We start from the raw sequence: 14,075 nt of genomic DNA, 5'->3' as shown, positions 1-14,075 counted from the left end.
CTCACAGTGTCAGGGGCCCGGACTCAATTCCACTTTTGTGTAACTGTCTGTGGAGTTTGCCCATTCTCCCCATTTCCTTCGGGTGCTCTGGTTTCCTCACACAGTCTAAACATGTGCAGGTTAGCTGGATTGGCCATGGGAAATGTAGCCTTGCAGGGATAGAATGCGGTGGTCGGTATTGCTGGGATGCTCTTTGGTGTGTTGGTGTGGGCATGATGGGCTGAAAGGCCTGTTTCCACTCTGTAGGGATTCCATGACTAGGACATATATGCTCACAGGGAGATTTGCTGGTGCTTGTCAGAGTGGGTTTAAATTAGCTTGTCAAACTTATAGGAACCTGAGGGGTAATTCAACATTACTTTCTTCCAATTTGGCAGGCGAAGTTGAAAAGATATTCGGGAGACTAGAAGACAGGAGAAATAAAGCCGAGCATCGAGTATGTTTCAAAAGCAGCACTATGTTATAAAGACAATTTTGAGGACATTCTACCTGAATGCATACAGCTTTTGCAGCAAGGCAGATGATTTAGAGGTGCAATTGGGGATAAGTGAATATGATCTAATTGCCATTACTGAAAGATAGTTTTGTGATGACCAGGACCTGGAACTGAATACTACGAACAGACAGAAAGAAAGGATTGGTGTTTCAGTTTATCTTGCTCCCACATCCCGAAAACTTCTTTGACTCAAAATGGAAAGTTTCCAGTGACTATTAAGTAACTAGACATCAGTTTTTGTACAGGAGTGCCTTGATAGATGGCGCATTGGTGCAAACTTGCATTTTGTCTTCACAGTGCAGTTTTTGTGGCTTAATGCCAGCAAAGCAACTTGAATATTTACAAAATTCAGGGCTAAAAAGTACAAACGCTACGTCAAAAAGACTTTTAAGAGCTGTCCTCTCATTATGAAACCAATACTGAAGTTATATCTACAGTTTTGTTATCATAATCTTGCAAAAGGTTTGAATTGTTAACACTCAGGCCCAGGAAGCGTAAGTCACATAATGAGTTCAAATTTGAATTCAGTGTAAAAAGCAAAAGAGAGGATAAGAAAAATAGAAATTTAAAAGTCTAGTTAAAAAGAAGATAAAACTATGAATTTAAAAGATTTAAAATCAACAGTAACTCTCCACCATTTTACTTCAAGGCTCTCGTAACCCTACCCAACTCAACATGCCTGTTACTAAGTACCATTAGGTTGAGCTCAGACCAATCTTATTTACCCATTGCTTCTATACTCGGTAACCGAAATTGGTCTTAATTCTGAATCAACTCAATTTTAAAATTCTGCACTAGTCTTGCACTAGTCTCTCCCCTCCCAATCTCTGTAACCTCTTCCAGTTCTTCAACTCTCTCAGATATATGTAGTCTTGACTTCTTGCTCATCCATGATTTTTTTTAATATTGTTCATTCATGGGACATGGGTCTCACTGATAGGACCAGCACTTATTGCCCATCCCTAATTCCATCCCTTGTAGCCATGCCTTCATCTGTTTCAAACTGAAAAGTGTTGAAATGCCATCCCCAATCTTGCCCCCACAATTCTGTCCATTTAAAACATTACTGAATGCTTAACTGTTTGACCAGGCTTTGAGTCATTAGTTCTGATATCTTATTTTTGTTTTCTGTTTGACACTGTCCTGTGAATTATCTCACTGAAGATACAATGTGAATGCATTGTACTGTCAAACTTATAGGAACCTGAGGGGTAATTCAACATTACTTTCTTCCAATTTGGCAGGCGAAGTTGAAAAGATACTCGGGAGACTAGAAGACAGGAGAAATAAAGCCGAGCATCGAGTACGCTTCAAAAGCAGAACTATGTTATAAAGACAATTTTAAGGACATTCTACCTGAATGCATGCAGCTTTTGCAGCAAGGCAGATGATTTAAAGGTGCAATTGGGGATAAATTGATATGATCTAATTACCATTACTGAAAGATGTTTTTAACGAATCAATACGCTAGGATAATCAGATCACTGAGTGGAATGAAGTGCTGCTTCACATGACTGCAAGACCTGCCAAAGTGCTTCACATCCAATGATCTTCTTTTGAAGTGTAATCACCTTTGGAATGTCAGAAACTTTCCAATTTGCACATAGTATGCTTCCCCCCAAAAATATGATAAAATATGATATAATCTGCTTTCAAAGTATCACTAAGGAATAAGTTTTTATCATGGCTCCAGAAATAACTTCCTTATTCCACATCATAATAATTGTCTGCATGTTTCATGGAAGAGAAGTTCAATCCAGCGAATTGTCAGTGAGAACTCTCTCTACTCAGGTGTGGCCCTCTAATGTCATGGCCTATATTTGTTACAGATAGAGATTCCACATGTCTCGGACTGTCAGAAAGTGGTCACCTGGTCTGAGCTGCATCAACTCATGTCAAAAATGTCTTTTTGACCCGAAAGAAATTGGAGAGCAAGATGTAATTCTTTTTTTGTGTGTCATGAGAATCGTTAGGGATGACCCAATGATGCTAGTTGTGTAGTCTGTGTAACATAATATATTTGCATTTTATTTATCACCTTGCTCTTGAGTTAACACAATCACTGACCAATTTTAAGCATTTTGCTGAGAATACACTTAATTTTGTGGTAGCCCAAAATCAGCAGACTGGTCTGGGCTGCTTGATTTCCACTTGCTATCTTCCACTCAACATTGTATGGCTGCTGGCCAGTGCATAATTGTTGGATTTCCCTAAAAAATATGGGGGATGGTAACACAGTGGTAATATCAGTGGATGAATAATCTGGGGAGCTTTGGGAACACAGGTTCAAATCCCAGCATTGTAACTGACTGAATTCGAATTCCATCAACCAACCTAACAATTGAAAATGGTGACCATGAAACTATAGTTGGTTGTTATTTTTTTAAAAAAGTCTGCTTCACAAAGGCCCTTTCGGAAGGAATATTGATATTCTTACCTGGTCTATCCTCTGTGATTCCAGAGTCACAGTAGTGTAGTTGATTCTTATGGAAGCCATTCAGTTCAATGATAATTAGGGAGAGTATCAAATACTGGCCTTGCCATTGATGGTCCAATCAATAAAATGAATTATTTACTTAGTTTATTTGCTGTAAACCAAAAATCTACATGTTAAATGTTATTCAGTGCCATTCTAATATTCTTTACCACTTGGTTTGGATTTTCCATTATTCAAAATGAAGGACAGTGCAGACTAACTATCAGTGCGGAATCCTCTGAAACTTCCAAATATAAGTGAATACTGTAGTATATGATAAATGTAATCTCACAAATCTTTTGATCTTCAGATATGTCAAGTGAAATTAGTATTGCAGGAAAGCGAGCTGATGAAGGAAACAGTATTGATGCGTCAATTCAAAAATCTTTCGTCCCTCCATAAATTTCTGAACCCCCAGTCTTGAATTTGAAATATGTGTTTGTGCTTTCAAATACATACCAAATCAATTGGCTTGTAAAGAGCCAAGATGAAATGAACTACTTTCCTTTCATATTGTGATTGAGTTTGACCAAACATAGTTAAGAAAATAAATCATAATCATCCCAAGCTTCTTTCTTTTCAGAAGCTAATTATTTTAGTGACAACACTAGAAATAAGAAAAGGTTCTGCTTCATTACATGCATAATATTAAATCTAGACTGAATATTCTTGGCCTGGGATGGATCTATTTTAAAAGAAATGAATTGTATATCTTAGTTTATAATCATTGTAAAATATATTTTAACTACACAGCATGTAGATGTGGAAACAAAATAATAGGAAAGCAATTGGTATGTTAGCCTTTATTGTATTATTGTTATCCTTTAAAATTTAAAGGATTGGAGTGTAAGAGTAAAATATTCTTATTTCAACTATATGGGTTTTTGTTAAGAATATGCCTGGAGTGTTGTATATTGTTTTGGCTCTTATCCAAAAAAGAACATATTTTCCCTGGAGAGTCAATGCAATGAAAGTGTCTGTTCCACAAGGAATGATTAAGTAAGCTGGGATGATATTTCCCACAGTTAATAAGAATGTGAGGAGGTCACATTGAAACGTATAAAACTCAAGTACTTTTAGAGGATATTCTCCCAGTTGGGAAAGCGAGAGCATGATGGCACAGTCTTATGAGGCAAATGTTTAGGGTTGATACGAGGAGAATTAACTTACTTGAAGGTTTTTGAATTTTTAGAATTCTTTAGGGCGGCACAATGGCTCAGTGGTTAGCACTGCTGCCTCACAGCAGGGACCTGGGCTCGATTCCAGCCCTAGGCGACTGTTTATGTGCAGTTTACACATTCTCCCCATGTTTCGTGGTTTCCTCCCCCAATCCAAAGATGTACAGACCATGCTAAATTGCCCGTAGTGTTAGGTGAGTTAGTAGGGGTAAATATAGGGTAGGGGAATGGATCTGGGTGGGTTACTCTTTGGAGGGTTGGTGTGGACTTGTTGGGCCAAATGGCCTGTTTCCATACTGTAGGGAAGATAATCTAATTCCCTTCTTCAGTGAGGATTTTATGAAATGCAATCAAATCAGAGATCAAAAGAATTTTGGATACTAAGGAAAATGAGGGCTATGAAGAGATTGCAGGAAGATATTGAGGTAAAAAGTAATATGTGATCATTTTGACTTTTGAAGTAACCTTGAGGAGCTGATCAGCCTAGCCCTACTTCCATTACCTTTCTTGCTGCTGTGTTTCTCCACTATGGTGGCCTATGTTAAATTAATTAAGTTAATGCCTGTTTAGAGGACTCTTCAAGATAGAGGTGAGCTTATGGTATGCATTTCGCATTGACAAAAAGCATAGACCATCCTTCCTGTTGCCTCATGAATATACACACAATCCTTAATTGGTTAGTAGATTTATAGGTGGCCAATAAGGAAAGTATTTCCAAGAAAGTCAATATTGCTGAGCACATTGCCAATAAGTGTGGGTTCAGGATCCGAAATGATTACTCTTAAAGGGCACAAAACTCTGCCCTTTAATCTATTACAAACTTTGGCTAGAGCCACTCATTTTGGACTCATGGATTTCATTTGGAACAATTCACAGTGTGCTAACCTTCCTTTTCTTCCCATTGCTTCTAAATTTGAAACTAGTACATTTAAATGACAGCTATTAAATGAGGAATTTGAACTGGAATGATAATAACAAAGATGTTCCTTGTTTTGTATTTTTCTGTCACAGGTTTTCGGGGATGAATCTGCCTCCACCTATAATCAGCAGCAAGAACTGGCTAAGGTTGCATTTTGTAACAGACAACAATCACAGGCACAGAGGATTCAGTGCTCAGTACCAAGGTAACTTTGTATGCACAAAAAAACACAACTTTGCATGCACAAAAAAAAATGTAGCTTTGCATGCAAAATCATCCAGAAGATGATTTTGTGCATCCACAAAAGAAGGGGTGCATCCATGAGTAAATTTTCGGCTTGGATGTTTCTGGGAATAGCTGAAAGAAAGAAGTACTTTCATGTTTAAAATTGGGTTTGTATGGAGTCAAAGTCTTTTGAAGCATTAATCATAGTTTGAAAACCTTCAACGCGCAAAGGCAACTTTAATTCAGTGAAATTTGTGGGTAAAGACTGTTCAGAATAGTGTCAATTTTAGCTCTGCCTCTCTTGCTACCCAAAGATAAATTTAACAAGTTCTCCTTTCTCTAGTGTGTCTGTAAACAATGCAGCAGCAATAAGTATTCCACAATCCCTGCTGAAATCACGTAAAGCACTGTCGGTTTCCAGTGAGATTATGTAAATTACTTGTAAACTGTAGAGGAGAGGGAATAAACCTGCTCGTACCTAGAAATGTCCTTTCAAAGTAACTCAGTTACAGAGTTTAATATATTAATTACTACCAGAACTTGCGGATGGCCAATGTATTAAATAAGATCCATATATGAAGCTGAGATCATAGCCACAGCAAATAAATTGTCAACAGCAAGAAAGAGTACTCTATGGAATATTTTGCACATTCTCTCAAAGATTGGTCCTCGTTGATATCAGGTGGAATGACCACTAGAGGGACCAGTACCAAATCTCTGGTCAATTACTTTGCTGCTGTGAACTCATCTTTACATTATTGAAGTTTTCTCCAAAGTCTCTTTAGTGATCAATGTTTGAGAAAAGAGTTTTTAAATGTTACAGCAAGTAATCAGCTCAGCTGGTTAGATGAGTTTGTTTAAGAATGCAAAGTGATGCCCACGGTATGGGTTCAATTCCTGCACCAGTTGAAGTTGCCATGAAGAACTCGCCTTCTTCTCAACCTCTCCCCTTATCTCAGGTGTAGTGATCCCTAGGTTAAACCACTACCAGTGTGGTGCTGGAAAAGCGCAGCAGGCCAGGCAGCATCTGAGGAGCAGGAGAATCGACGTTTCGGGCATAAGCCCTTCTTCAGGAAAGGCTTATGCCCGAAATGTTGATTTTCCTGCTCCTCTGACGCTGCCTGACCTGCTGTGCTTTTCTGGCACCACACTTTTCAACTCTGGTCTCCAGCATCTGCAGTCCTCACTTTCCCCTAAACCTCTATCAGTGTCCTGCTCAAATGGGTATGGTCCAACAGGACAATGGAGACTTTACCTTTACCAATACCTAAAGACAGTATCCCATAAACTGTATCACAAGAATAAAAACCAATGGCTTTATCTTGTCAAAGTACTTAAATGTGCCCGTGCAAGTTCTGGTGTACTCCAGAAGTTTTCTTTGGCTATCTTCACAATATCGTATAGTAGATGATAAATAGCTACCAATAGAATGGCTGAACCTGACAGGAGCCTCTAAAATATGTAAATTAAGACAGAAAAACACTATCCAAACAAGATTCAAAGTTATTCTCGCAGATATTTTATCATTTCTAATTTTTTTTTTGAAAAAGCATACTGTAGACTATCAACATAACATTTCAAGATTTAAGTTAATTTTCAGCTCGGCTTGACCTGATTAAGCCATTACAAAACCACGTTTTCAAAGCTTTTACTTTTCTCCATCTTTTAGATTTTTTTAACTGTTGCATCTTCTGCAGTGGACTTACTGAATTTGTGACTTGCCAGGAAAACTAATGTGTACAAATTTAAGAATACATTTGAAACTGTATTCCATATTTTCAGGACTTGGTAAGATCAGCTAAGGCACAAAGGGCAAGTTTATTTAAATGTGATGTTATTCCACAAAGAGGAAACTATTAGTTTATATGGTTAATGTTTCTGATAGGGAGATCTTCATGTCAATTTAACTATTGAAGAAAGAACAATCCCCAGTAAAGGAGAGGGGAATTGGGAAATGTATGCTGCAAAAACTCAGCTCTTGGTCATCATGCCCAAGAGAACACTGCTGAGATAATTAATCAAAGAAGATATTTAGAATAGCTGAGAGTAGTGGACATTTTTATGACTCCTTTATCCTGCTTAACAACAATGTTAGTACTCTAATAAGTGGATAAGTGCCTAATCACAGAATAATGTAGGTTTATTTGGCGAAGTGCAGAGAGTCATTCATTTGATTCTGAATTCAGTACGGGCCTAGAATTAAACCAGGTTAATAAGTTGTGTCTAAATGTTATTATTGATAAGGCCACAGCTATTGGATGAACTTACACAGATTAAATAAACCCAATTAACCCTTTGGCAATCATCATTTCCATCCACTATTTTGAAATTATTCCAGAGTTTGATAAAATAATGTTAAATTGGTGAAAATGTCATGGTATGATCTGTAATGGCAATTCTCAAAACCAAATACAGAGAAATAAAAGTTCTGGGCATACCATTAAAATTGTCTGTGACTTGCTATATCATACAACCAGCTGCTGTGTCTCCTTCAATAATCTTGTACATCTTGGATTCTGCTGGAATCATCTGGGATGCCTTGGAAAGATTCAGTGTCACCAATCCTTCTGATTGATTTCAGAATAAACCACTGTTTCAATGTAGGTAACAATGCCCATGCAATTTGTTCGACAGAAGCAAGGCTCAGTCTTGATAAAGAATAAGTAGTTTTGTTGCAAATTACTTAGTAGCTATTTACATTAAATCTGAGATGTGTTTGTCACTTATAAGACTGTCAGACTCAATTTAAGATTAATTTCATGTTGCTACTGTTGCCAAATGCTGTTAATACTTGGAAAAATTTCTGAAGGTCTACACACCTTCTAGTGAAATTGCCCAGAAGATGTAAGACATGTACAGAACTCTGATTAGCTCCTTCCAGGAACAATTATTTATATCTGAATGGGTGAAGTATGTTTTGTGATATCAATTAACCCTTTAAATAAGTTATAACAAAGAACAATACATATGTGGCTGTTCGGTGCCATTTACTTGCACATTGAGAAACAAGCACCTTAAACTTTCTCGATGTATGCCAAAGCACAAATAGACTGGCATATTTGAATATAAAGGAAAAGAAGAACTTTATTATCCCATTATTATGCCAAGGATGTCCATGAGTGTCTTGTGTTCTGTGTACTTTGAACCTTGAGGGAGAAATAATAAAAATTATACATCCCATGGGTAGTTTGGGAGCAATTGTTTGCATCTACCAAGACAGGTAGAAGGTATTTTGTTGAATTTCTCTGATGCCTCACAGAATGTGCATGTATCTACTGACACTGATTTCACAGCAACTTTTTTTTATTCATTCACTGGGCATCACACATGTGTTAGATACCAAAGTTTCTGACAATATTTATGACACTGGCAATTGGCCAGTGGAAGTACCATGGCATCCAAGTCTACCTCCTAATGGTGGACACAGGAATTTCTAGGGTCCTACAGTCTAAGTCTTAAAATACCTACAATTGGTAGAAAAACCTGGTGAGCTATGAAACTTTTCAGATTTAGTTGTTACATACTGCTTTTAAAGAAGTTGCTCCAGATATTAAGAGCATAGTGTTTTTTTTTATTTGATTGTATAAGTTTTGAGAGTGAATACAAAGATACTCTGAATTTGTGACTCCATATGAACAACACCCAGAATCAATATGCAGTAATGAATTAACAGAAATCCTATTGTACTGAGAAACTGTTTGAATTGCGAAACAAAAGATTCTACAATTACACCCCAAAACTCTATCAGATCAAAATAATTGCATTGAATGCCAATGGTGCAGTTTCACACACCACTCCTCCTACCTATCGAGAACATTCACCTTAATTATTTGTGTGCAGATATTCAAAATCAGAATTAAGCCACAACAAGTGAATCCAAGAATCTGGAACATGCTTCAGGTCATGAGATATATGTGACTTGTTCTTTGATATGCCCACTTTATTTTCTCTCATTTGCTGTGCACAAGAAAGCCAGCAAATCAATGTGACATATGACAATACTACATTTATCATTAGCCTGATTTCTATTGGTGATGTAAAAATGTATGACATCCAGCAGAAGGGTAGTGGCTGCTTTTTAATGTTACCATGTTATTTTAAAAATAACCTACTTGTTCAATGAAGTGTATTCTTAATTGTCAGTGAGGCCAAGATGTTTTCTATCAGTGGTCTTGAAGCGAATTCATAAAATATTCAAACCTAAAAGGTACATAAAAAATTAATTGTACTGCCAAAGATTTCATGTTCTCTTGTTCTCGGTCAACAGTTCAATGAATTAACACTCTTGTTACTCTTGGTGCTTTCTTATATGTTAATTATGGAGCGCTTCTATAGATATTTTACTACATGCAGTGTTATAGCACAGTCTGAGTTGCAGTAAACCTTGTATGAAATGAAACATGAATACCCTTATTCTACTTATTACTATGCACTCTTTGTTAACTGCCTCCCTCTTCTGAGTATAAGCCTCATTATGGAGCCCCATGCATGGCAAATAAACATTCATTTGATTAGAATTGTCCCTATTAAACAAACACCATTAAGGTTTGCATAGTGTTGCTCACAAATGGAGATATGTCTCATAAATAGAAATAAACTGAATGTATTACTATTCTCTCACAGCTGGTTTCCATTAAATGATAAAGGAGAATTAAGCAGGCCCAACTATCTCTATTGGGTGACATCGATTAGTGGGAGATATTTTGTGAAAAGTTCTCATTCATACTAGCTATACTCCATTAGTTCACAAATATCTGAATCAAGATTACTTATTCCAAATACCTAAATAGATAATGTTTTGATATTGCTTTTACTTAGTGTTTTCAACTGCCAGTTCAGAAATGGGAGAATAATCAATTTTATACAGAGACGGCATCATGACAATACATTCTCAAAATCACCGAGTTATATTTTCCATTACACCATAAGTACATTTGCTCGAGAAAAATAGCAGTCGCTTTGTGTAAGGAATCCAGTTGTTCATTAATTGGGATGTGTATTTTATACTTCAAAGAATGTCAGTATTTTACAGTAAAGTTACAATATCATATGAACCAGGTAATAAATGGCACTGGGTAGAAATATGTCACATGGATGCTTCCAATATTTATCGGTGCATAAAGCAATACTTGTTGCACCTCTTGAGGAAGTCAGATAGTCTCTATCTCTGAGCCATTAGGCCCGGGTTCAAGTCCTATGTGATCCAAAGAAATGTCATAACAGTTCTGAGCACATTGCTTACAAATCAGCATTTGGAGCAATGTTAATTTGCAGTACTTTTGTACCTGGACACACAAATTATGAGTGACAATTTGTAGGAAATAAGTTACATTTACTCTTTCAGTGCTAAGAATTTGAGGGAAGAAAGAGCAGAGCATTTTTTTTTTCTCTCTCTCTGTCTCTCTCTTCCCTGCAGCATCCTTCTTGCATAGGGACTTATAACCATGACTTTGAATATACTGATGGGGCAAGATGAGAACATAAGCTTCACAAGCCACTTCAGCCTGTATAGAGATCGAGCCTATGGTCTTGGTGTTATTCTGCACCAGACTCAATTTGGTTATGATCATGCTCTGTCATCAGACTGGAATGTGAAGTTTTATTTTCTGGAGGGTAAAATTTCATCAAGCTTTTCTTTAAATATTTTACACATATTTTCCTCATTTAATTTGCATTTTATCTACGTCTTCAACTCATTGCACAATATTTCTTCAACCAATGGAATGGATGTGCGATGTCCTTCTAGGTCTTTGCTCAGAAACTTTATGGCTGGTCACCTGGAGTTATGAAGTGTTGTTACACATGACCAGCTTTGTCTCCAATTGTCTTTTTCTCATGTTGGAACACAAAGCAGTCTCCACTCTGCATGTTTCCCCTTGATAGTATTCAAACTAAACTGGATGGCATTGCCTTGTGTCCATCTTCCCTCTCTGAGAAGGAATAGACATGTTATTGCTCAATCGATGTTCTAGTCGCTTATCTTATAATTTTAGCCTATGCTGGCTTGCAGAATTTCAGGTTGATCGATACACATCTCTGCACAGGAGCAAATCATAATCATAGCCAGAACCAGAACAAACCTCTCCACTATGTCCCTCCATTAAATTGGAAGAGAGGGATTAGCAGAACAATTGCCCTCTTGTTTAGAGGGATATGTGTTTCCACAAAAACCTGTATTAGGAGAAACAAAATAGGAAATGTATAGTAGATTTAAACTGTAGATCAAAAGAAAATTCCTTGTCATTTACTTTACATGCAAGGCATTGGACATCATATTTTAGCAGTGCATTAAAAAAATGGAAGTTCCTGTGACTGTATTTGTAAAATTATCAACATAATAGGAAAGTATTCATAGATTGTTCATTTCAGAAAAAAATGTAAAATCTCATGTGATAACATGTTTTGTTCAACTTTTTTTCTGAATTTTTATTCCGAGACTAACATCAGTGGCCATGGCAATGGAATTAGTTATGAAAGCCTTTATTTTGTGTTGCGTAAGTTCAAGAGCATCGTCAGTTTCATTTGTTAAACATGCTCGCTGAAGTTGTTTTTTAAATACAAGATTACATACAGCATAATTATCTATAATGTAATTGTGGCAATAATAAAACCATAGACTGCAGAACAGCTTGTGATCCTGAAATTATAATGATATCATTTACTGAGGTAGCGGACTGTAAATTGAGCCTCACAATTCCCAGATTAGTACTAAATGCTGAAGTTATTCTTAAGGTACACACAGCACCTCCAAATGACCTGACTTCCAGATCAACATTGTTGGAATGTACAGACCAATTGTCAGTACTAGCTATGTATTGTTATTTATAATAAGCAGTTAGATTTTAGCTGGTAACTATATGAAAATCATGGGCATATGACACTACTAACAAAAACTCAAAACTCCTTATAAACATAACCTTACATGTGCACACCCATATAAGCACATAAATACAGAAAATAGGTTATTGCTGGAGTTAGAGAAAAACTAGGAAGTCAGTATAGTTCTCTGGCTGAAACCATGTGGAGGCAACAAAGCTCTCAACTAACAATTATTGGAGAGTTATTAGGAGCCCAAATGTCAACATTTTCCATTAATGCCCTCCACAGCATGTGGCACATGGGTGCCACAGGTTAGTGGCATGGAAGAGCCCTGACTGCTGAGAGCTGCCAACCATTAAGAAGATGGAGGTCTGGGGAGTGGTGGCACCACCGATGAAGTGATTGCTGTAAATATGATACCCATCTAAGATCTCTCAATGTTGCTAAGTCTTCAGTCGCAGAGTTCTGGTGGTTGACGGGAAGGGGTTGTTGTCAGGAGAGGTTTTTAGAGCAATCCCTTTTCCAAGAACAGGGCCATCATTCAGACAACCCTGGGAAATGCCGCTAGGTCAACAGAGACAGGCTGAGGCCTTAATTGAGTATATTGACCACTTAATGGCTTCAATCAGCAGTGGGGTGGAAAACTATTCACAAACTACCTCTTCCCCACCTTCTCCTCTTCCCCTCCTCCGTGGACTTAATCTTTATCCATCCAATTAAATGACCCAAACTCCAATCATCAAACTTGCTAGTGTGTAGGGCAGAGTGTTGCAGGCACATAGACAAATGTCTTTGTATATTATCTGATTATAATCTGAACATCATAATTAGGTTGATGCAGTAAATTGGAATTAGAAACTGTATAAAACAGTGCACTGAATAAAGTAAGAGAAGTTTAAATCTTACCAATTAAAAATGATCAACATGTTTGGAAAGACAACATTGTGGGTTGAATCTTATCAGCTGTCAGGTTCTGGTTTCCCCCAGTAATAATGCTCTATCTTCAAGTGTGCCCCGCTCTGACTGTCCTCTCACTGGTGATACAGCCTCAGCAATGGTCACCACTAGAGTTGGCATTGCTGAGGTGTCACCCTCTGGCCACTAGCTTCAGGACAGTGCTATCAACCATCATTGGATAGTGGTCTCAGTGACTGCCTCTTAATATATTGACTATAACGTGCCATCCCAGGGATCCCACTACCTGCTAAATCATATTTAGCATCCACCTTCAAATCTATAAATGGGACTTCACCATCATCAATATAATTTAGTCCTCCTTCACAAAATGTTTATTTTTTTTCAACAGTTTTAGGTATGAATAAACTGATGCTGCAAAGATGATAGATTAAGGGTTTTAGTGGAAGCAATGTTGGAATCCCATATTTTCCCAGGTTTACAATTCCAGAAGTAGTGAATAATAATAATTTTAAATAATCACGTCTCTTTTTGTTCTACTTTGGTTTTTTTTTGTCCGTAGAATTCATCAGTATTGAAAGTGCAACATGTCGCTTATAGCTGGTACCTCTTTCCACATTTATACCAACCATAGCATTATTCCATTTAAGCTCTTCAAAAGATTATTTTTTATTTGTCCTGTTAATGTAATTATTTCTGGCTGCTCTAATTCAGATAAATCCCTCCTTAGACCACTTCAATTAATGTGCTGCTTTATAAGAGTGTACATTTATTTGAAAATACATTGGCAAAATTACTATTCAAAGGATTTAGTCTATTCTCATCTTAGTTAAATATTAAATAGTATTATCAAAAATACTGAATTAAAATGCCATTGACAGTCCATAATCTCTGCTGGGTTAATTTTCAACAATAATATGTATTGTGTTCTCAAGGGCAACTAGGGATGGAAATAAATGTTTTCCAGCCAGCAAGCAATGCCCACATCCCACAAAATGTATACATTTATTAAAAATGATATACGTAGAAAGTGAATTTTAATTGCAT

At 37.0% G+C, this 14,075-nt stretch overlaps 1 protein-coding gene across 1 annotated transcript in view; it reads left to right on the top strand.

Annotated features, from left to right (window-relative positions):
- Positions 1-14,075, top strand: part of csmd3b (CUB and Sushi multiple domains 3b) — a 1,941,594-nt gene that overhangs the window by 1,147,200 nt on the left and 780,319 nt on the right. The window contains exon 6 of the mRNA XM_060823982.1: positions 5,162-5,274. Coding sequence (XP_060679965.1) covers positions 5,162-5,274 — 113 coding nt within the window. The remainder of the gene's footprint in view (positions 1-5,161; positions 5,275-14,075) is intronic.

This window comes from Hemiscyllium ocellatum, chromosome 4 (genome assembly GCF_020745735.1).
Source record: "Hemiscyllium ocellatum isolate sHemOce1 chromosome 4, sHemOce1.pat.X.cur, whole genome shotgun sequence".
Taxonomy (NCBI): domain Eukaryota; kingdom Metazoa; phylum Chordata; class Chondrichthyes; order Orectolobiformes; family Hemiscylliidae; genus Hemiscyllium; species Hemiscyllium ocellatum.
Note: the sequence above shows the minus strand (reverse complement) of the source record. Positions and strands in the feature narration are given on the sequence as shown.